Source organism: Thunnus albacares, chromosome 23 (assembly GCF_914725855.1).
Source record: "Thunnus albacares chromosome 23, fThuAlb1.1, whole genome shotgun sequence".
NCBI lineage: Eukaryota > Metazoa > Chordata > Actinopteri > Scombriformes > Scombridae > Thunnus > Thunnus albacares.
Window position 1 is genome coordinate 10,887,117 of NC_058128.1, and position 25,141 is coordinate 10,912,257.

General features: G+C 40.4%; 1 protein-coding gene across 2 annotated transcripts in view; it reads left to right on the forward strand.

The window, feature by feature from the left end:
* tmtc2a (transmembrane O-mannosyltransferase targeting cadherins 2a) overlaps positions 1 to 25,141 on the forward strand; it is a 60,835-nt gene that overhangs the window by 25,856 nt on the left and 9,838 nt on the right. Inside the window, exons 2-8 of one of the 2 annotated variants that reach the window (XM_044343439.1) lie at positions 4,039 to 4,654; positions 17,552 to 18,386; positions 19,312 to 19,426; positions 20,228 to 20,313; positions 21,019 to 21,203; positions 21,500 to 21,578; positions 22,834 to 22,955. In XM_044343439.1, the coding sequence (XP_044199374.1) occupies positions 4,039 to 4,654; positions 17,552 to 18,386; positions 19,312 to 19,426; positions 20,228 to 20,313; positions 21,019 to 21,203; positions 21,500 to 21,578; positions 22,834 to 22,955 (2,038 nt within the window). Of the gene's footprint in view, positions 1 to 4,038; positions 4,655 to 8,314; positions 8,455 to 17,551; positions 18,387 to 19,311; positions 19,427 to 20,227; positions 20,314 to 21,018; positions 21,204 to 21,499; positions 21,579 to 22,833; positions 22,956 to 25,141 lie in introns of those variants that run through there. The other variant, XM_044343440.1, reaches the window with a different exon arrangement.

Consider the following 25,141-nt stretch of genomic DNA (forward strand, 5'->3'; position numbering starts at 1 on the left):
TGATAGTGTGCTGTTGCCTGAGAGGACTGAAAAACCCTCCAAAAAACACGTTAGATTTTGATGGACGCATTGATGGACATGTTATGTATTCTGTTTCAGTAATTAATCAAAACTTTTTATATGAATTTCACAGAGTCTTTGTAGTAACGTGAGATTGCTGCATTCTATATACAATCAAGACATTAACATAAACACAGCATCAATAAAGCTTTCAATGTTGATAATCATTACATTTCAATATGTTTATAGCTCTTGTAACCCGAGTCCTTCCACCATCATATCATACTTGGCAATGTACTGGGACTGTAAAACACTGTATAAATAATAGCTCACTGAGGAACTACAGTACAGTGAAAAAGGGAAAAGGTTTGTATACTGCATGATGTAATTCCACTTCAGCAGCGTCTTGTTGTAACTCAGAGCCTGAGAAACACACATTCGCCTTTCTCCGACACAGAACAATGCTGGGAAATGGAGGAATTCACGATAGCTCACGCGATGACAGGATTGTAGGTTGGAAGGAAATAACATGTAAATTAAGAATAATGCATTGAGCAATTATCGCTTTGACACCACATCTGTAGGCTTGTGTGCCATTCTGTGTGCTTTTTTTTTCTGATTATTATTTTTTTAAATGTTCCTCTTTTTTTTTTTTTTTGTCTCACTTTCAATCTTTTCTTTTACCTTGTTCGGTCTCATGCTGAGTACAGGCTGGCAGCTCAGTTTCTCTCCCTCCCTTTCTTTATGCTCTGAGCGCTAAGTAACAATCTCTAGACAAAGGAAGTCCTTGGCTGGCCCCCTGTCGCTGTCCTCTTTCCTCTCTGGTGCACCATGCACAAACATAGAAACAGCGCTAATGTTAATCAACAGCTCTGAGAAAAGACGGCCGCCACTGAGCCAGTGTGATCAAATCCTTGGAACAAAGTTGATGACATTCATTCTCACATAATCCAAGTTTGCATGCAGCAACATGTGCTAGCAGTAGAATTGGGTGTTGTATTTTTTTGTTTTGTAAAGCCATCATTTCCTCTTATGGTGTATTCCTGCACTGTGTTGCACAAGTCATGGGTTTTCTTTTATAAGTATAATTTTTTACATTCACTATTAGTTGATTTAGAATAAAAATATTCTTCGTTTGCTCCTGCACATGAATCAGCTGGTAGCTCCTTAGGTGGAATCGCAGCTTTTTTATCATTCATTCATTTTATCATTCTATGTGACTGTGTAGCTTATGATTTAAACAGTCTATATTCAGTTTGTTCAAATATGTTTGAAGTTAAATCACTTTCCCTGTTTTTAACCCTGAACCCAGTTCACTTTTTCCTTCGTTTTGTCAGTGTTTGTTAGATTTGTAACAGATATGAGAAACTGGTGAGCTCATGTGTCTCAGTGTCAGTCAACAGTCCAGTGATAGAACTTGGAAAAAGAGCCAAATCTTAATATAGTTTTAGGAAACTGAATCAGTTTCCTGTTTTAATGAGAAATCTACTTTTCCCTCTCTCTCTCTCCTCTCTGTATATTTTGTCAGTGCACTAAAATGCTTAATTTAAAAAAAAGAAAAGAAAAGAAGAAAAGTGAAATTAAACTGATGAGAGTGACATGGAGCTTCAAGATGATTTAAAAAAAATCAGTTTGATCCAGTCCTGAAGTCTGGTGCATGTTTGTTAGGTGACATTGCCAACAGCTGAGTGTAGTTTCTATAAAGCCCTGAAGCCACAGTGTGTTCCATTCAACAGGCTCAGTGACAAAAATACTTTTTTAGGTATTTAAGTTGCTCATTCTTAAATAAACTTGACTTTTATCTCCCATCTTACAGTTAAGACAACGATTCAAAGTGTCTCCTTTTAAAAATATAGTAGTGTGCAAATGTTAAATGAAAACACAAGCTTTATTATTGTACTAAAAGTGTAACCCCAGATCTTAACTTTGTATGGGAAACATTAATTTCACAGCAAACCATTTTCCCCTTGTGACCAGTTCCCGTTTCCTCTATTTTGTCTGTGTGTGTTTGTTTTCTCCCTGACTGCTGCCTAGCTTCAGGAAAATCCAATTTACAATAATAATTTTTTTTATTGACAGGGTGTTGTTTGTATGCAAGTTACATCTCAGATTGGACTAAAGAATTTTTTTTTATAGTACTTCTGTGTTTGATCCTCCCAGTTGGCCTTCAGTTGTTCTAGCTGCCATCCCATTCATCACTCTTAATCCCTGCGGCGAACCTCATTTGTTGCAGTCTGCGAGTGTACACGAATGCAGCTCGTGTCCTCAGTAATGATCCGCTAATTATGAGAATCCGCAGCAGCCTCGGGGGTTTGCAACCACCTGTCCGTGAGCGGGTACCTGTGACATATGTACATGCTGTGTGTGTGTGTGTGTGTGTGTGTGTGAAACCGACAATGCCACATGTGTCTATTTAATCACACACTCTGTGGCCCTTTTTATTACATTTGGCGTTCTCGTTGAATTTGTCTATTAAATTTCACTTACGAGTGGATCATCAGCAAGATGGAAAAGCTATTATCCTACATAAAGTGATGCTGTAAATGCAGCATGTGACACAAGATGCAGACGCCTTCAATTCACTTGATTTTTTTTTTTGCTTCTTTGTAAAAACTGTTGAATAAATAAATAGATTAATTATGCTCTGTTTTTTGAGTTTCAAAAACACAAACAACAATTTGTCCCCACCTATAATCCTAATAGTCTCTTAAAGGATGTCTTCACTGATTTTTCAAGTTGATTCCTATGGTTCCAATCTGGATAGTACCTATATATCCCATATATGAATGATGTTAAAATTTTCACTGTCTCTCCTGTATTAAAATATCCCTCTTCATCCAGCTGCAAAAATCCACCAGATGATGCATTTTGCGTCATCTGTCTTGGACTACAAACTACTTTTCCTTAGTTTTTTGTAGTGGTGCCTTCAAGGACTGTCAAGGAGGGGTCTCCCAAAACACTCCGTCCGCCATGTTGTTTTCTTGCTAGTGATATCAGCATATTTGGGGCAGACTCAGAACAGGTTGGGGAGGATTACATATCTTTCCTTGGGATCCCCCAGGAGGAGCTGGAGGGTGTTGCCGGGGAGAAGGATGTCTGGGTTAAGCAGCAGAAGATGGATGAATGGATGGATGGATGTTGGAATCGGAGATGCGGCGCCACTGTCACGATACTGAATATTGTGCTGTGGAATATTATATCAATTTGCCAACTGTGAATACAGAACAGAATAGCACAACGGCGACTGTTACCTGTAACTTATGAGGCTACATTCAGCTTGAGCACACTTAGGTCGTCCATAATGATGGGAAGAAACAGCATTTGGTTGCAGTTTTACAGGCTTTTGTCCACGATTGTTTCCCAAACAAAGCTTAAATGGAGACTGCAGACTCAGAGGTTTTTTGACTGTCCACCGGCACTAATGCGCTCTGGCAGCATTCTGGCTTGTGTGCAGCTCTCTGTGAGTTTGCAATGATCCATATAACTAACTCCAGCGCGCCGTTTATTTTATGATCCTTGCACACCAGTACGATATATCCAGACTCAATGAGGAAAAACATTTTGTAAATGAAAATAAGCCTCAGTAAAGAGATAATGCAGAGCACTACGAACTTTGTCGCTGCTAACCGGCCACTCTGCTGGGAAACATATTGGCCACCCTCGTTCTGTAAACACAACATCAGTAGCTGATTGGACGGGACCGCGTGCATTGCATTCTGGTTGTCGTAGGATTTCCCCTGAGAATCATAGGGCACCAATTTCGAAAATAATTGCACATTTCTACTACATAGGTGACTTAGTTTAAAGTAAATCATATTTACAGTAGTGAAATTCCTCTTTAATATAAGAACAATAAGGGTATACTTAAAAAACAGAAAAATACAGTTAAAATAGAATTAAAAATAAAAACAAAGCTAATACTATTAAAACTACAAAGGGACTACAATAATAAAATTGCAAATTGTCCACCATTGAATTTTCATGATTTCATTTATAGACATTGTGCTTAAGATTAATTTATTTCCTCTTCTTCCACAGCCGAGCCATCAAGACCAACCAGGACCTTCTTCCTGAGACTCCCTGGACCAATATCCTGTATGATGACTTCTGGGGCACCCTGCTCACTCACAGCGGCAGCCACAAGTCCTTCCGCCCTCTCTGTACCCTCTCCTTCCGCCTCAACTACACCCTACACGGCCTGCGCCCCTGGGGCTACCACCTGCTGAACGTGGTGCTGCATGGGCTCGTCACAGCCATCTTCACGGCCTTCAGTCGCCCGCTCCTGGGTGGAGGACTGTGGAGCCTGCTGGCGGGTCTCCTTTTTGCTTCGCACCCGGTGCACACTGAAGCGGTCGCCGGCGTGGTTGGGAGGGCCGACGTTGGCGCTGCATTGTTTTTCTTGCTGTCTCTTCTCTGCTACGTGAGACACTGCAGACTTCGAACAGACCCCTGCAGGACCTTTCAGACCCGTGGCTGTGGCGGCAGCTCAGTCACCTGCTGCTGGGGCTGGATGTTGGGCAGTCTGTGGTGTGCGGCAGCCAGTATGCTGTGGAAGGAGCAGGGGGTGACTGTTCTGGCTGTGTCGGCTGTGTACGACCTTTTTGTCTTCCAGAGGCTCAGATTTCGCCAGGCACTTCTCCTCCTGCTAGGAAAGGTAAATGAATGCATGCTGCTGGGGCCTGTATGTGTGTGTGTGTGCACTGGTTCTCGTCTTGGTGTCTGTGTGTGTATCCAGTTTCCTCTTCCTTCCCTCAGAGGCAAACCTCAGCCAGCCAGCTGTTAATGGTTCCTGTATGGTGGGTTACGTTTCGTGTGTGTGTGAGACATGGTTTTGTTTGTGTGGAAATTGTGTGTGTTGCATACTGTTTGCTTTTCATTAGGTAGTGCAATTAGGAAAGCTGTTTGCCCGTGCAAACCGCACAGTTCATGAACAGAAAGCTATTCCTATATGTCATCTGCTAAACAGGAAGAAGCTATATACAGAGAGGAAGTTTTCCAGTTCCTTCCAACATTGCCAACAACGTCAGTTTGCTGCAGTAAATAGATATACATGAATGGAAGCAAATCCAGATTAGGATTGTGTGTGTGTGTGTTTGAACAGGAAAATGTATTTTCAGGGTTAGGTTTTTTTTTTTTTTTTTTTCATTTTAACGTGACAAAAGGTATGTGGAGAAAAACAATAAAACATCCTACTCTGGTAAATGATTCAGTCCTCTTGTTGCGTAAGCTGCCTGTAAACACACACACGCACACTCACACACACACACACACACACTCACGCACACAATACCTCCTCTGCAGGACTCCATTTTCCCCTTCCAAACTCAAGTTATTTGATGAGCACAACCTTGACGCAGTGACTCATCTGATTTTGGGAATCAGCGTTTGACTGGAAAGCCTCTTCGCAGAGGCACTCTACATTTGATTAGAGAAACTGCTCCTTAGCCAACATGATGACCCTCATAAAATACATAACTAGCATAATAAAAAGTCCCCTTGGGTTTACTGAGCAAGGACAGTCTGGCTCTGAATGTGTGTGTGTGTGTGCGTGGAAATCTTTTTAATGGGTTCTTCTTGTGGAAACATCTATAAATACCTCTGTTTACAGTGAGGTTTGTGATGTAACCTTTTATAGTGCATCACAAACTTCCTATAGGATTTTCTATTTTATACAAACATCTTGAGGGGATGTGCTTGCACTTCTGCACTACAGTATGCGTGACGGTCTTATTTACCCTGCCAGCATTCAAATGAAAATGCGTGCAACCTACGAGTGTGCAAGGCTTTACTGTACCTGTGGGGCAGCTTCTCCAGAAGTCGTTTCTGGCAGAATGATAACCCACAACTGTTATTTGAGGGCTTGCAGTGAGCGGCCCAGAGAGATCAGTGAAGGGGGGGGGAGAGAGAGGAGTTGTGATGTTTTCTTTCTCCTCAGTGCTTGGCAGGAATGACGCACGCATGTGTGCTTTCATAACCACAAGACCTTAGCAGATGCAGAACAACACCTGTCTTTCAAATTGTATCCAGTCACGTCTTAAGGCTTCTAAACCATGTTAGAATAGCTACACAGCAAGAAAGTGGATGTAACTCATTTGTTGATGGAGATGCAGACAAATTTATAGTTATGAATGCAAATCAGAGAAGAGAAAGAAAAATAATACAACATAACATCACAATCCAGTTTTGCCTTATTTTTCCTCTTCACTTGCTTCTAAGTTTGGAAAAATCCACACTGTCTACCAACTCCTCTTTGAAAGATGTTTACATTGTGTGACATTAAAACCTGAGACCTGTTTTTTCAACCAAATGGAAATATTCTGCATGTATTGTGCCTCATTTCATACACATTTTCTCAAAATTCAGCCTAACAAATGACAGAATGAATACACTTTGTATTATTGTGTCATGTATAATACTATACCCAGCCCACATAAGCTTCGAAGAACACCAAAAATTTATATAAGTTATATTTTCAAACAATACTCCCAAAAAAAAAGAAAGAAACCAACTTAAACAACTGTCACAATCAGATCAGACCCTCAGTTTCTAAATCAAACTTCATAAATCACTGAAAAAACATCTACTACTGTAGATTCCATCCATCCATTTTCTTTACCGCTTATCCTCTAGAGGGTTCTGAGGGGGCTGGAGCCAATCTCAGCTGTACACCATGGACAGGTTGCCAGTCAATCACAGGGCTAACATATAATATGGAGACAGACAACCATTCACACTCACATTCACACCCACGGGCAATTTGGAGTCACCATTTAACTGAACCTGCATGCTTTTGGTCTGTGGGAGGAAGCTGGAGTACCCAGAGAGAACCCACGCAGGCACTGGGAGAACACACAAACTCCACACAGAAGGACCCCAGCCGGCCTCTTGCTGTGAAATGACAGCGCTAATCACTGCAGCACCACTATTGTTTATTGTCCTGTGGAAATCAATCGAGTAATTATTAAATGGCCCATCCTAAAATTAAAAGTTTAAACAACCATTCCAAATCTCAGTCATCTAAACCAGAATATTTAGGGCTCTGTTGAGCTTTCCATGACAATTTGAAAATCTGAAATTATCATAATATGTATAATAGATAAGTAAATGAGACTCACTTTTCACACAATCTGTTTTCCTTTTTTATTTGCCAACCTTCGAGCTGAGGAAGAATACCAATTTTCAGATGGGCTTGGGCAGCCTGGGCTTCTAGATAAGCGAGATGTAAAATATATGAATCAGGGCCAAAGGCATCCATGATATGTTGGGCATCTTTTGAAACTTTTTAAATAAAATTCTGTGGATTTAAGTAAAGCTTGGCTGCACAGCATGTGCTTGTACTGACTGATCTGACTGGTGAGTGGGGTTGAAGAGGTTACGTTTGTTGAACTGCCCACTTTTCTGCCACTGTCTTAACAAAAAATGAAGAGGAAAATGTGATTTTACTTACAAAATTCAAGCCGCCTTAAAGTATTTGTAATATCAGACATTCCCATTTTTTTCTCCAGCCCCTGTATAAACAAAGAAAGTAGAGACATTGTCTTGGAAATGAGACCACAACCTGAAAGACACTAAGCACTACTTGTTCCAGTGTTTCACTGTGTTGCATTACAATCTGAAAGGTTTCATCACCTGCGATGGTTGTCAGAAACCGTTATGAAAAATCACATTTTCCCACTGGATTTATCACACGGTGGAGCGTAGATGTCATCAGCAGCCTCCACCTCTTTGTCCAGACACAATAGCCCTGTCCAGTGTCCCTGTGCCAACCATCAGGTCCTGGTACCAACCCCCTCAGCACCTCCCACCACCGCCAGCACATCTGGCTCGTTTATCACTCTGGCAAATGCCCTCCTCTATTGCCCCAGTCACGGTTATCTTGGCAGGGAGCTCATTATGTGCTGGGGCCAGCCACGGGGGCAATCGCTTGCTCGATTATGAGCCAGACGTCTCGCGATTGACGCATGGGAACACAAAAGGCAGGAGGATATTGGAGAGGAGAATAAGCGAGGGAGAGGGAAACTATGCTCTCACTTCCTTTCCTTTATCTGTCCTTGGTCTTTCTCACTCACTGTGCCCTAAAAGCACTTTGGGAAGGGACGACTTGGCTACTCTTGTATTATATTCTGCGATAGAGGCATAGTCAGCTAACCTGCTGTTGAAATAAATGGTAGATGGAGAAGTAGAAAACATTTGTGGTAGAAAACAATGCAACACAATTCAAGCAGCATTTTCTATCTAATCAAATTTTTTTTTGTTTCTGCCACAGAGAATCAGAAGAATGAAAACTCCCCCACATTACATTACCTGACCGCTGCCTCACAGCAGCCGCAAACAATAAGGAAATGCAAATCGACTCCGGTGTAGCAGAGGGGACAGATGCGCTTCGACCAGCACTCCATTTCTTATCCTATTAACTCCCTAATCAGACCGAGATGAGATTTCAAATGAGCCAAGGTGGGACAGAGGGAGCTTTAGAAAGTGATAGATGGAGACAAAGGAAAGTGTGCTGTTAGCACTGCAGTCTGTTGAGAAAGCAAATTTAAAGGCAAAATGAGTTTTATATGCCAGGATCATGAGAACATAACGGCTTTGTTCTTTGTCAATGGGCAAAACATACAGGTTGATGAATGAGGTTCCAGGCTTTAGACAGGGCCCAGGGAAATAGTTAGCCTTTGTTAGTATTAGAAAAAGTAAAAATCTCTCCGCTAAGCCTTAAGTAAACTATGAAACCTTGGCAGGCAAGATTAGACTTGGGGTTTTTCTTTAATACTGAGGTGAAATTTTAATCGTTACCTTGATTTGAATAACTCCACAATGAATCAGTGATCATACCTAACCCCTGCTGAAAAAGCTCTAAATGAAAAGGTATGAAATTAAATATAGTTCCTTGAAGAAAAATACAGCTGGATTTGATGGAAAGACTTTTTCTCACTCCTACTAATCCTCCATATTCCAAATCTTTGCATTTCCTAATTCGCACTTCAGTGTGTGCATCTGGAGCCAAATGAAAGACGACAAATAGCATTTTACTTTGAAACACATTGACAATGGAGGGATTTGATAGTGTCCTTACCTGTGTGCAATTAAATGTGTTACGGACTCCTCATCTGTCTCAATGAGCGCTGGAGACACGCAGATTAAGTTCAGTGTGACCAGCTGACGGCTTGATGGATATTGTGCCAATTATCGTGTAGCAGAAGCATTCGGCTGTGAAATGATGTGCTCTGTTGCAAGTGCTGCTGAATATTCTTTAGATAGCTTACATGCATGAACATGTTGGAATGCCAAACATTGTGCATCTTCATTGTGTCTTGCATGTCTAGACATTTTCATATTCTCATCTTATATCTTTTCCAAGTCTGATTCAGCAGACAATCTTAATTGCACAAACGTGTCGTAAATTGCTCGTTTCAACCTGATCAATACCACCTGTTCATGAGTTGTGTGCGTATGAGATTTGCATATAATTGATGCTCCTAAATTTCCCAGGCTACCTGTTCCGTTCTGTTTGTGGGCAAGTTTCCGTCACCAAAATGTCACCCGAGACAAAAAAGAACTTTGCAGTGCCGTGCTTTAAGTCTTGCTGTTGGAAATCATCATGACTTGTGGTTTTTTTTCATATCTAAGAAAAAAATCGTAGTATGAGAAAATTGGTGAATGCAACAAGTTCTTTTAGACCCCACTTACACTTTGTAACTTCATGTGTCTTGTAAATAAAAAGATATAAGAAGCATTTTAGACAGATTGAAATCAAACTGCTTGCATTCTGGTCAGATGTTGAAAAGGTGTAAAAACATTAGTCTCTACAAGACGCATTTGCAATCTTTACTCCTCCCAACTGTAATTACAGTATGTCAGTAAGCACAGTGGGGTAGAGCCTCCACAGGGTCTGTCACCTGTAACGAGCAAAAATGACACAGAAGGTGCACTGAACTGTTGTAATGTTTATCTGATCACTAATCTGTTTGACTATTGAATATGTATGGGTGAAACCATGAGGGACAGCCCATGAAAGTGATAAGACTTGATCCATGTGTTTTAGTTTATGGAGAATTGTTAGCTAGCTAGCTGTTATCGCTAAATGTTAATTGTTGTAACTAAATTGCTACAGTGCACAGATTATTCTTCTGGAGTTTATGTCTGTTACCAAGCAGCTAACACTGACACTGATTTGCATATAGCACAGGACAATCAAGGTGGATTGCAAATCTGATTCTTATCCATCCATAAATAGACTTATATTTTGACAAATTGAACTAAAGTGTATTAAATTGCAGCTTGATTGAATCTGGGTACAAGACATTTTAAGTGGAAAGTGTAAATGGGGCCTTAAATCACTTGCATGCGCCAATTAAGAACTAATCTGTTCGTACAAGCGGTTCTTGCATGAGGCCCATTGTATTTTCGTACTCTCGTGCATTTAAGCTGTTCCTAATGAGCCTCAATAGAACGAATGAATTGATGAAAGTCTTTCAAGTAACTTAGTAAGAAATTGGGTCAGCTAAGCTAAATCAGATGACATCAAGAGCATCTAGGACCTGTTTTGTAAACCCCCTCTGACACTGATGTCCACATTTTACTCAAACAGAAAACTCTTGAAATACCAAGTTAACAGCGCTTTTTATCAGCCGTCCTCGTGGACAGCGTGCAAGGCTTCAACCTGTGACCCATCTCACTACAGGTCTCTGTGCCAGCAGTAGCAGGGCTTTCACTTAGAGAACTATGGGGTAATTAGGTCACTTTATCAAAGTCAGCCCTCTCAATGCCAGCCATGGTGCTGTCTGATGACTTAGGTGAATTGTGCCAAGTCAGCAGAATCCAGACACACATTAGAGAGCTGGAAAAAGAAGTGGATGCATGCCTCATTGTGCCTTTCATCACAAGTTAGCATTGCCACTAGTAATGCATCAAATATGAGCGCTGCTGGATGTGCGTTGCACAAACATACTGTGTCCAAAACTCTGAAGGCCTTTCCATGCACATGTTAGTGAGAAAGAACTGTCCACAGTAGAGCGATGTGCCTCCCACTTCAACTTTTACTCAAGATTTTTCAAAATGACTTGAAAATTGTACCTATAATATTAAATGGTGGTCTTTTACAGCAAGTTAAATTATAGTAATACATTCATTTACTTCATCTATGTTTTGGAGATACATATGAAATAGATTTTTAAGGGTTAACAAGAAAAAGTTTTAATTGAAACTTCACAAACAGAAATACAAAAAATACTACAGTATGTATGATCAGCCCAGTATGCTGGGTTGTGAGTTATGAGCAGTTTAAATTGGACATGACTTTAACAAGAACAGTTCGGAAGATTGTTTCCCTGCTGTCTTGCGTCAGTCCACAACAGCTTTAAACAGTGTATGTATGAAGTCAGCTGTATCCAGCTGTTTTCATCAAACATGTTGTAAACACTTTACACGGTACAGTGTCAACAGGCAGACCACACAGTTCTGAGATTAATAAAATGAGAGCTAATAATGAATGGCACTGTTAAAAGATGAAGGCTTGGGAGCTTAACATGTTTAAGTCCGGAAGGAGGGAGATGGAGAGAAGGGGTTAATTCAAGAAAATAAGAAAGAGCAGAATAGACTGAGGGAGTAAAAAGAAGTAGTAGTAGTAGTAGTAGTAGTGGTAGTAAAAGAAATTGACACTGAATTTCCAAATGAGGATCCAAAGTGGAGGAGATATGTGGAAGAGCGTTAGGTTCAAAGGCTTGGAGTAAGCGGGATGTTAGGTTTGACAGTTGGCTGGGGATCATGCCAGCCGTCCTCCATGGATACACACGCATCTCATGAAGTCCAATCAATCATAGCTAGAAACAGTTTCCAGGGATTTCAGTCAGGCAGTAGAAACTGAAAAGAGTGAAATTTGAAGAAAAAACAGACTCCTTGAGACTAAAAGATATTTGTGAAACATCTTGTATTGTGGGCCCATTTTGTTGTTTGTTGTTGTTTCATTCTTTATTTTTATCTGTATGTTTCGAGAGCGTTTTGGGGTTGATAGAAAATGTTTTCACACTTGGAAACTAACCTAGTCGACATCCAGCACTGCTGATTTAAGTGGGTCATGCTAACTTTGCACGTGCTCTAGAGATTCGTGAAACGTGAATCCGGCAAAGCGTCTATCAAGGACAGCAGCGCAAGCCTCTTAAAGCTTTCCAAATAAAGTCTAATTTTACATGAATAATTTATTATTATTTTTGCTTGTCTCTGAGTCCAACAGAAAGTAAACAGAAAGTAGCCTTTGAATCAGCTATTGTAGCTAACTGCATAGGGATCTACTATTGAGGCTAATTGCTAGCTGACCATATGTTTGTTTTTTTTACCAGACGTGTTTCTCGAAAAACTCTATAACGGAGGGGAATAGCCACAAATATGAGAAAAAGACTTAGGTTAATTGAGTTTATCGTAAAAAACTGAGCAGTGATGGCATTATCAGATTTCTCTTTGATTAACGAGGACATGCATATAGAAGCAGAATAGACCTTTCCCATGGCAGTTTGCCTTGTCAAACACAGGTGTAGCTTATACCATTAATTACGTGGGCTCTGGTGTTGCGCATGTCGGCTCACTGGCACACCGAAATGGAGCTGAGCCATCATTAATGTGATTAGTTACACCTGTGCTTTTCCTGCTAGGAGTCAAAACGTGCACAATGAGAGATGTCCATGAAATGTGTAGTTTGTGTAGTTGTCTGAAGTTAGTTTTCAAACCTAATTGTCAGAGCCTACTTGTAGATACTTAAAAACATAATTATTTTTCCTCGTTTTTATGCTACTTTCATGCGTATAGTCTTAGATTTTCAAGTCACCAAGAAAGCAAAAAGCAGCCACTAGTAAGGGTTGTCAAAGTCATGATAGTACCCAGCCACCTGCCAGTATCCTTCTGACGATAGATTGCAAATGTAGGCAAGAATTGATTGGAAAATCAATAAATCAACAGTTAAGTGGAGAGATTAAAATACTTTTTAGAGCAATTAGAGGAAGCAGTTGAGAAGGGAATGATTCAGTTGTTAGTGGGTGATATGAGGTTATTGAAGAGCTTTGTTCAACCGAGTGGAGCAAGAAGATCATTCCACAAGTATTGGTTACCACTCTTACAGGAGATAAAACCCAGCAACTCTTCCACTACCAACCTGCTTAATTGCAACCTGCAGCCGGTTGCTCCTAAAAACAGACATATTTGAAAGCTTATGTTAAGTTGGCTTGAAAACTGCAGGTATTTGTTGCTAAATTTGTGGATTTATGGTCATACATAACTGAAAAGCGGAACCAGCCCTCCACTTGGCAGTTTGAGTTGTGTGTTTGTGTGTGATTGATTAGGAAGTCAATTAAGGAACAATTTAGAAATAGACAAGGCAGCGAGGGGTAAAATGAAGCTCATTCACCTAAATACCACAAATGACTCTCTTCATTGGCTTATCTTCTGATCCCAGGCAAAATTGGATTTCTCAGACAGTTTCCTCCCTTGACAGGCAATGTGGTCCCATCCATCAATAAGCACATCCCCCTTTTTGTGAAAAAGACACTCTCTCTTATCTGTTATGTACCACCTTTCAGCGTCCAAATCAATATCCCATTTTTTTTCTACTCTCAGTTCCTCACAGGCTTTTATACTGCTTGAAATTGTTGAACTGGCCCTTTTCCATTTTACTATTGACAGGCGACTTTCTGTAAATAGCTATGCCTACACTTCCTGAAGGGAGGGTTACCTACCTCAGCTAACCTCTTCAGGGAAAAGGCCTCTCCATTTGTCATTTGGCGAAATCAGCAACTAGGTCATCAGCCAGTAGGTCAGGCAAGTCAACACTAAACCTCTTATGCTAATCCTAACATGGGTTTGTTATGGAGAACTGTGTTTTCCATCATAGTACGTTTAAAGTGCGCACATGAGCTTACTCAAGTGTGATCATTGTAGTAGAGGAAATATTTATCTCAAAATTTTATTGATGACAAATGAAAGCTTGTTTTTTGTGCAATGTGTGGCTTTTAAAAAAGATTTTATCTTTTTATTGTGCAATATATTTAAAGTGGATTATACAGAGTCTAAATTATTGCTGTAGTTGCATAAACTAACTTAAGAGATAAAAGCAAAATCAGGGCTACAGTGGATCAACCCCTTTGAATTATGGAGGCTGCAATGGTGGTGATTATCAGTCATATCAAAGCCAATAGTGATAACACAACTACTAGATCAACAATATAACTTTTCTTGTCCTGCATAGAATAAAGAGCACTTACAGTATGTGAGCATGCAGTCGTGTGCACACACGCAGCTCTAATTCCCTTTGGAAAGGTTCAAATAGAGTTCATATTACACTGGTGCTTGGAAAGAATAAATGGCCTCAGAAAATAGGAAGTCAGCAGCATCTCTGTGATCATCCCTCATGATGTTATGTCGTATTTAATCCACTCAGTAAACTCTGGGAGGAGCGTGAGTAACAATAACCGTTTTGTTCAGTGCTGCACCAGGCTGTCTTTGTCAATAATATATATGACATTACATTTTAATCAGTGTTTAATGAAAGAAATTAAATCAGATTCAGTTAATCTTAGCGTAAACACACCACTAAATCAGATTTAAGCAGTAATTGATTTCAGACAGCATCATCTCAAAATAGGGTCATGAAGAAATCAGAAAACCAAACAATGTCACGCTGTCAACAGCCTTACGGCCACGCCTTCCCTTTTCTCTTCCTACTGTCACTGACTGTGTTGACTATGTTTGGACGAGTGTAATTTCACGAGCTGCTGATCAAAAGTGAAGAGGTCAAGGATGTGATCATGCGACCTTGTCATGTCATAGCAACTGGAATCTCAAATTGCAGACTTGCAGACATCCATACAAGCCCATTGTGAAGCAACTGAAATGAATTACAGTTTGGCCCTGGGAATCACATAGTTCCTGTCTCTGGTTTGGAATCTAATTTATGCATCAAAGACATTTTCCTCAAATTTTAAAGAGCCATCTACCAAATGTTCTCTCTATGTCCTTCCAAGTATGTAATGTTAATTTTGTTAACAGAAACTATGACTAAATATGGTCGTCAACAACCTTTTTTTTCCATGACTAAGATGAGATGATGACGAGACGGCGCTGACGTCATTAAACACTGTGACTATATCAACATGCAATATTGTTGACGCAAAAAGATGAGACTAAAATGTAGTTTTAAAAAAAAAAACTTAACCAAAATCTCTCTTTATTTTTGTTGACAAAAAAGAGGAGACAAAATATTATAGCATCACGAGAGGCATAGCGTGAGCAACACATTAGCAGAGTAGCAGCATCAGCGAGTGTGCCGTCTGTGTGTCTAGACTGAGGCGTTCAGGTGCAGTGTTGAGTGAAGGTCACCCACGTTTTGAAGGGCTCAGAGCCCAATACAAAATGCCTGTAGTTACATGCATAAAACGGAGGAAAATAGACTTCAGGTCATGTTTATGTGTATGCAGTGCAAGTGAAACGTGAGCCATTACACAGCCCATGTAGACAGCTCTATTGATTTAAAATAGCAGTATATAACATTACCTTTCCTTATCACTGTTGTTGTTATTCTAGCAAACCTTGCCTTGTTTAACCTTTTAATATTGATGCCATATGAACTAGCTCACTTGGCAATTTGTTAACCTTATGTCATTATTAAGTCCATAGGGCACTTTATTTTTTTTTCTTGTTAACACCAACCTCAGATCTATTTATTTTATTTTTTAATGCAAGCAGATTGCAATTTGTGTGTTTACACTATTCCTTTCAATTTTATTAGGCTAACTACTTTAGTTTGTCATGTACATTGGGCAACCAAAAAATTGGTTTCAAAACGTTTTATTGTCTGTACAGCTATAATAGTTTTAAAGAGAGTATTGGGCCCCAGTTGTTGAATCATACTGGTTCAAAACAAATATGCAAACCAGAACATGTTCCATGTCTGGATGTATTACTTAAATTGATCCCATCAGACCAGAAACTTTCTGCAAAGCTGCATTTTTAATCATTCAACCTGTGTTTTTCATCAGATAATAAGATACAATCTTAGGTGAAATAAGTTTGACTAAAATGACAAAAATGATTGGTTTTGGCTAGACTACATTGTCTGAAATATTCAATATGATCTGATGGCTAAAAAAGACTAAAATGTCAACAGTTTTCATCGACTAAAACTATTTCAAAATAGTTATGGTTTTCTTTCAAAGATAAGACTAAAATGACCAGACTTTCAGTCAGCTAAAAAAAACAGAACAGGATGAGGTTGACTAAATATGATTTTAAAAAAAACAACAAACAAAAACATTTGACACAGGACTAAGACTAAATAAAGTAATAGCTGACAAAATGAACACTACAAGTGTGTATAAATACAGCCATTAGGAGATTAACGTTATTTTCAGCTTATGTTATTTCAATCTTGGAAGTTTATAAAGGTTGAGGTTGCAGTAGTAAATATCAAGTTGGATGTCATGAGACAGTTGGGTGAAAGGTGTTGCGTGACAGGGGACCTAATTGTGATCATGCTATAGAATTAATGCTCTTATGAGATGTAAACAGCATCTGCATACCAACACAATGAGTCCTAAGCTGATTACCAGTCACACTCACTGCAACCCTGACACAACAACAAGGAAAGACTTGTGAGGAAAAGCTTCTCATGCTTCAAATTTACTTCAAAGTTGACCTCAACGAGGTCAGAACTGAAGGGAATGTGGATTACTGATGTATGGAAATTGTAGAAATATATCCTCAATAAGCAACCATATCAAAGTATTGGAATTTTGCTCCATTCTTTGACATTGGTTTTTGAGTTTATTTTTTGTCATTCTTAATAAAAGCTCTTGACTTACTGGAATGTACTTGGAAACTAAATGTGAAATTAAGCATATTGCATTTTTTTTACCAGTTGGAATATGACATATTCCATTAAAAAGGATTCTTTCCTGACAGTCATGTTGTTGCTGACTGAAAGTGACATCCGCTCCACCACACAGCTATTCCAATTCTAAGGTGTCTTTCACCAGTTTGAATCTGTCATATTTCTTCTTGTATATAAAGTGGTGTTGTTTCTGGCTGTGGTGCATTTTAAATTTAAGAACTATGCCAGTGTCACCGAGAGCTGTGTAATCGTACATGAGAGCGGTTTATGCCCAAGGCAGCCATTGAAAACATTCCAGAGATTTCTTTGGACAGTTTCTGTTTCTATACAGTGGTGGAATTATAAATCTGGGATTTCTTTGAAGTGTTTTTCCTTTTTTTTTTCAAATGTGGATTAATAAATCAGACCCTAACAGCTCATACTGAAAGTCTTGAACATCCTTCTTAATAACTTGTTGTCTGCAGAGACTAACAATAAATTTATAGGTCCATTTTTGGCTCTGTGGCTCAGCTCTGAAAAACTTGACAAGTATTAAAATATCCTCCTAAAATGAAAACAAATTCAGGTGCTTTGGAACACAGACAAAATGTTGTGGCTTTGAATAAGCTCTTCTGGACTGAAATGTTTATTTAGGTGTTTTCCTTTTTAGCATGATTTTATTTCTTCTCTCTTCACTTTCAGAAAAAGAACATCAGTGTTTTGCTGAGTCTCGGTGTGCTGGCTTCCTGGGGAGTGATCCTGCTGTCAGCTCGCCTCTACTGGATGGGCAATAAGCCTCCCAACTTCTCCAACTCTGACAACCCTGCAGCTGACTCGCCACATTTTCTCACTCGAACACTTACGTTCCTCCATCTGCCTGCCGCCAACGCCTGGCTGCTTCTCTGCCCCGACAAGCTCAGTTTCGACTGGTCCATGGACGCCTTGCCCTTGGTCAGGTCCCTGGCAGACTGGAGGAACCTTCACACTGTTGCCTTTTATGGTGGATTTGTCCTCCTGGTTATTTTTGACTTTCGTTGCCCCATCTCTAAAGCCAAGGAAACCAATGGGAAAGCCCAGGTCACTAATGGGAAATCAATCACAAATGGGAATGGTTACCATGCTGTCGACACAAACCATAACACAGACCAGGGGCCACCAAAGACCACCCTGAATGGGTCAACTGGACTTCACCACTGCCTTCCACGGACGTCCCTGCCCCCTACAGAAAACTTAGTACTATTTTCATTGGGCGTACTATCATTGCCTTTCATCCCAGCCTCCAACCTGTTCTTTTATGTAGGTTTTGTAATTGCGGAGAGGGTACTATACATCCCCAGTATAGGCTTCTGTTTACTGGTTGCTGCTGGTGCAAGAACCTTGTATGTCAGACTGAGGACTAGAGGCTGCAAGGCCTTACTGTTGTGTTTCTGTGTGGGGCTAGTGCTGCTGAATGGGCTAAGAACTATTCAAAGAAACAGGGACTGGAGCAATGAGGAGAATCTCTACAAGTCTGGGATTAGTGTGAACCCTGCAAAAGGTAAGAAGGGCACCAGTTATCATCAGGGATGGGTATCAAACCTGAGTAATTTTGAGTTGATTGAAAATTGAAAACTGTCAAGAATCAAAAGATGGTATTATATCGTTATCATGACTTTGTCTTTGATCAGATATTTCCAGATTTAAAGCAAAAAAAACAGCCTTACCTGGTCTTGTATGACCAGTAGCTTAGGTGGCTAATGTTAGATAATGTCAGCTAACTTTAGACATTGCTGTGTAACTGGTATTAATGAGTCATTTTTCTGATGTAATGCCTTGTATTCACTTGTGCTACTGTTAACTTATGTTTTAGCATTTAAAATTAGCCCCTAGCTGCCAGTTGTGGCCACAGTGGCTGCTATTCACAAGTTTACTGTCTTGCTGTTTAAATTTTGCAAGGCAAAGTTCTTGTACTACTGACAAAATTAACACAGGCATTTGAGAAGTTTGGCTTACCTTGTTAAACAGGAAAAAAAGGGTTTTGTAGAAAAACATTTAAAAAAATTTCAAATGATATCCAGCTCTACTTACCACATCCTTAAGTTGGGCCTGTCTCCTGAAGCTCACACTATTTATAGCCATGCTTTGCCTTTTATATGATCTGGAAAGATGTGGAAAAAGTGGGAAGGTATGTGAGAAAGTAACACAACTCTGCTTGGGGAACTACAACACAGTTAAGCCCACAAAGAAAACCACAATATCCCGTTCTGCTCCTACATAAAAGACTGGCTTTGAAATAGTTGAATTAAGTATAACCATGTTCACAACTAAACAAAAGATGCAGTAATTATTTGTTGTTTATTCTGGCAAGTAATGGCCATTGCTGTGATAATATTGCAAGCACACTAACCACTGTTTAAATAATACCCACATTGTGTTTTTCCACTCTGAAAGTGTTTCTCTTGACTTGCACCTGTCTCCTGTAGCCTGGGGCAACTTGGGAAACGTACTGAAGAACCAAGGCAAGATGGCGGAGGCAGAGAGGGCATACAGAAATGCCCTGCACTACCGAGGGAATATGGCTGACATGCTGTATAACCTGTAAGTGTTAAAGATGCCCATCCCCCCTCCCTCCGTTTGCACCATCTTGACGCGAAGGAGTTCTGATTCATCCCATCCATCATTTGAAATCGCAGTGGCAGAACAGGAAAGGCAGAAAGGGACATGAGATGAGAGAAAGAGAGAAGGGAGACGGGATGAAGACGGATAGTGACAGACAGGAAGAGTTTAAAAAAGGCAAAACAAAAATAGATGTGATACAGGGGGAAAGACACAAGTGAGCCACAGAGCAAAATGTGATGCAAGAGTGTAGCAAAGAGAAAATAATTTTGTGTGTCCCTGCTGGCTCTTTGTACCTTCTGCTGCTGATTTGATTAGTCGTGGTTTTTCGGGGCCTGAGGGAGAACACAAAGCCACTTCCAATCCTTCGACACAAAGTGTCAAAGGCGCCAAAACCTCATAGTAGACCCATGTCTCTGGTGGCACTGTTTTTCTCCCCACTTCTCTGTTCCCTCTCAAGTTACGAGTGTCAGGAAGCTGGCAAAGCAACACAGAGAGAGGGGGGGAAACCTAACAATGATGTTTTTGCAGTCTTTAAAATGGAGGTGCTATTTGAACATGATGGATGGTTGGGTATATTGGGGTTATGCATTGGTATATTGGGTAAAGGATACAGAAGCTGCTGCAGTTTTGTGTTTTCATTACTTAACTTTCACTCAAAGTCTCCTCATCACTTTGACATGCTGTAATTTTGGTCAAAGCCTACTCAACTGACACAGATATAAAAGAAAAAGATAATTCTTGTGTTGTGTCTCACATTTTGTCTGTTTTTTTGTCTCTCAGGGGTTTACTGCTACAGGAGAATGAGAGGTTTTCTGAGGCACTTCATTATTACAAACTAGCCATTGGGAGTCGGCCAACGCTGGCATGTAAGTAAACCGGACAGAGAGATGATGACTGGAGTGATCAACGGAAACGTTATCAGCAATTAGATGTACTCACACATTACTCAATTTGACTGTTTGGATTCATTAGATGTGAGCTAAGGGTCTGTTATTGGATCACCATTATGCTGTGATTTTAATGCTGAATTAGATGTTCTGTGGTCACTTTGGGAAGGCCATATCAGGCTGTTTCAGCTTGACAGTGAAATGATGAGATCCAATCTCACACTTGAGTGCTCGCATGTGAGATGAGGGGTCTGTCTTTTACTATACCAGACTCTGGCCAAGGACAGTTTTTATGAGAAAGGACAAAAGGTGCAATTATTTCCAGAGCCCTTTTTCATTTGATAAGGTATCTTCAGGTCTTCTCTCCCACTTTAATCCCATTTTAGCCTCACTTCATTCTATTTCTTACTTTCTTTATTTATGCCAGTTTTATCTGCTTTTGACTTTTTTGTCCTGTCGCCTTTTGGCTGCATTATTGTACAGATATGTCCATCTTCCCCAACTAAATCTCTGTTGATCCTCCTTATCTTCTCTACTCTAACGTTAGTCTGTGGAGGATTAAAAGACAGCAGATTCTGTGTTTTGAATGTTGTTTACATGTAGATTGCGGATTATACCCTTTTTAATATAATTGTATCCATCATGTTTTAATGCCTCTGTCTTTCTCTCCCGTCCTCCTCACAGCGGCCTACTTGAACACAGGAATCATCCTGATGAACCAGGGCAGCCTGGAAGAGGCCAAACGCACCTTCCTGACTTGTGCCGACATTCCCGATGAGAACTTGAAGGATCCCCACGCCCACAAAAGCTCAGTCACCAGCTGCCTGTACAACCTGGGAAAACTGCTTCATGAACAGGGCCAGCAGGAGGTTTGTGCATCTAGTTTGTGCTGAAAGAACTGAGGGAAAATTTAAGGAGTTGAACTGATGAAGTGGTGTGGCTTTTTTTGCTAAAATTGTGACGATACATTCTTCTTACAACTTTACTTTTCCTTAATGTAGGACTAAATACTGAACCATTTAGAACTGAACACGCAACTGTGTAGAGAAAAGCCAGTTTTTCACAAAGAGTCCCTCATTATTTACAAGGCCTGTATTATGCTGATGCAAAACAAAAACTGAACTTACTGTTATTGTTACTGTTACTATTTTTTCCTCCACTATAGGAGGCCCTGTCTGTTTATAAGGAAGCGGTGCAGAAAATGCCCAGACAGTTTGCACCACACAGCCTTTTCAACATGATGGGTAAGTTACTGTTGGAGCCTGTTTTGACCCTGACTCTTTGTTTGCAAAGACAGCAACTGAAATTGCAGGGTTAAAAGTTCACTACTTTGGTGATACCTGCTTTGAAATGTAAAGTAACATAATCATTCAATGAATACAATTACTAGAACAGCCTCGTGATTGTTTTATGACGCGAGCGAAAACATTGTAGTCCAGCGCTGACTTTGGCTCGAGCTACGGTGACGAAACGTAATGTTTGTTTCCATTGTGGATGTTGGTCTTCCATTTTATCTGAGCTTTCAGATGAATTCAACAAATTGACATGAACGCATTGCCAAAATAAACTTTCAGAGGACTCAAACCACCTGTTTGATTCCAACACTGTAGCTCTTAAATGCGTGCACAGACTTTGTGTCCTCCTTGAAGATGATTGAAGCTAATCCGCGTAATAAATCACATCCCTTCTTTTGTTATTGTAAAACTAATTACATTATTGAAAGCTCATCCCGATGTCATGTTTGAGATTGCGGGGAGGTGTCCACATGAATTCCTTGGAAGCTCTGAATGAAAATGGGAAAATGTGTTTAGTCAGGTGGAGGGAGGGACTGGAGGAGGTCAGTGTTTGCATTAGTGGGATGTCCAGGGGATACTTTGTTCAAGCTGATGTCATCAGCTTGTCATTTTACCCCAGGAGCCAACAGCATGTCCTCAGATCAAACAAAATCTCAGAGTTTCAAACAAAAGTATTGTTTTTTCAGAGGATGATGTGTAATAGATTGCACTACAATGGGGGGAAATAAGTTTTCATTCAGCATGTGAGGAATGCTAACCCTGTGGATAAGGGGCAGCAGAGTTCAAATCAGTTTATCTGTCTTGCACCTGTTTAAATTGAGCTGTTTTCTGTTGAGCGGCCTCTCTGTAGTAGAGAGATTCAAATAATTTAAGTACAATATGACAACATGACTAAATAAAAATCTACAGCATGGACATTTCTGAATTCTGTCAGTAACTAGTGTGCCAATAAAAAAAGTCATAATGAATCAAACAGTCATATCTCTCTTTTTAAACACAATTTTGTTAAATGAAATCATATATGTTAGCTGCACATATTTCATATTTTCCTTTACTGTTATTGAGAGCAGGGACCTATTATAGATCATTTTAGGACGATTGCTACCAAACCCTGAGATTCTGTAAAAGAAAATTGCTGCTTTTTCGACAATAGTCATTTTTAGTTTGCTAGTCTAATCGAACGTTGACCTTTCCCCTTCTCTAGGAGAGGCCTACATGCGGCTGAACCGCCTGGAAGAAGCAGGTCACTGGTACAGAGAGTCCCTCAGGGCCAAGCCTGACCATATCCCTGCTCACCTCACTTATGGGAAACTCCTGTCTATCATTGTAAGTCACATTGCAGACGCAAATGCATGAAGAACCACGAGACAAGACAAAGTGTTACCTTAGTGACTTTTGCAGTGGTTAACTATCTGGCAGAGTGTAATTAAATGGGACCTGAAGTGGCAGAGTGGAGTGATGAATAATGCATATTTAGTGACTTTATGGAACGTTGGAGCAACCCATCCTATCGATTCCTCTGCAGAGCCTGAAGAGGTGTGATAATTGTTATGAGGTGCGAGCCTCAAAGGTGCATGCTGAACAAATGCTTCTCCCTGATCAGAAGTCATTTAGGCGAATAGCTATGCATTAATTATTGTAGTGTTTGATCTCTAGTAAAGCTGGATGAAATAGGAAGAGGATCACGCTGTGTAAAAGACTGAAATATTATGATACCTATTTTGCTTTTTGGGTGACCTTGGATTAACCCTGATCCCGGACTGAAGCCAAATAGCTTTGAAAACCAGCTCTATAGTAGCTGCATAAATTTGTGTCTGATGTTTGAAGGTCACAGACGTGGGGAGTTTGTCTGGTGTGGATGAAAGATATCCCTCTGTGATTGGATGAGTTCCAGATTATGCGTGTGTTTTTCTGCCCCTCACAGTGTGAGTCCATGTATATATACACATGTGTGAGTGTTAGAGGACATCAAGGGTACACAAGTTTGCCCACCTACCCCCCAAATGTTACTTTGCACTTCTAAAGTTTTTTCCTGCAGAATAAAAGTCATACTTCCTGTCCTCCCACCACCTCTCCTGTTCCTTAAAAATGTGACAACAGTTGTGTTCACAGCTGAGACAAGTTTGGATGTGGGAGCTGAACTGTGAGCCCTCCATAACCCCTCTAGAAAGGTTTGACCTCTCTCCTTCCACAGCCGCGGGTACTGAGTGAAGAAAGACGTAACCAACTGCACAGCCCGACACACTCATACACACTTGCAGCTGCAATCCTCAGGGGATTTAAACCTCAGTTTTGATCATTTCCCCTTTTTCAATGAAAGATTTGAAGATATACATAGCACACACACACACCTAAAGGACAGGTTTAGATTAGAGTCGCCCAGTGTGGCTGGACATCTGCTGTGCTCCCTCAGGCTCAGGGCTACAGATCCATGCAGGGCCCTGATTCACACAGAGGCCCCCTCCTCTTACAGGGCTTAAGGAACAGGAGATTGGATGGACCCTGGACAATGGGCCAGTGGACAGGCTTATAATGCAATTACTGTGCTTCCTTATTGAATCACTCCATCAGCTACAGTTTTTGCCGTCCTGCCGAAGTCGATCGACATACAAACGTGGGGAGGAAAGGTCAAACTGGAGTCTTGTACCGCGGTTCACCCCAGTACGTGCTGTAATGCTGTTTCTCACTGAAAGTTGATGAAAACTTTTGTGTTGCACTCTTCAATTTCAAAGTGACCCTCTCCTCCTCCTCTCAAAAGGGAAATCCACACAATAATAAATCTGAAACTTGGCATTTTCATGTCCATTCACAGATGCACTTAGCTGAGAGAAAACACACTCTCCCTCAGCACATAACGAGTGCAACTCCTAACGCCGCTAATTAGCCTTATTCTTACCAAGGTCACAATGGTATCTTGTGTAACATTAGAGCACGGCTGTCTGTCAGAGATCTCTTTCTGGAGTCAGAAGGGTGTGGTGCACATTAGGGAAAGATGTGGTCAGTCAACGCTCATGTGATTTATGAGTTTAAACTCAGCTGTGCATCTAGACATGTTCATTACGTTAACCACTGATTTTCACTGTGGAAGACCCCTCAATAATGCAAAAACAGAAGACTGCATACAGTATAAGGGTGCAAGGTATAGCTGCTTAACTGCTTTGTGTGTGTGTCTTTATGTGGAATTATATTATCTGCCTAAAAAGAAAATTTCACATTGTCTCATGATAGTTGTCTGTTGTCAAACTGAAACCTTTCATAAATCTGTTAAATGATTACTTGTTCCAACCAAACTGGACTGAACCTCTCGACTTTTTGTTCTGATGGATAGCTGGGGAAAAGGTTTAATTGAATGTAAAGAGAAAGAGGCCAAAGAAAATGTATAATAAGCCATCCAGGCCAGATATTTGCTCATTCGTTCTGAGCGATTGCGGGCATGAGAAAAAGCCAATGAAGCAAACCTAATATGCCCAGTCCTCTCATTTCATATTGCATGGCGAGTCCATGGGTAATAT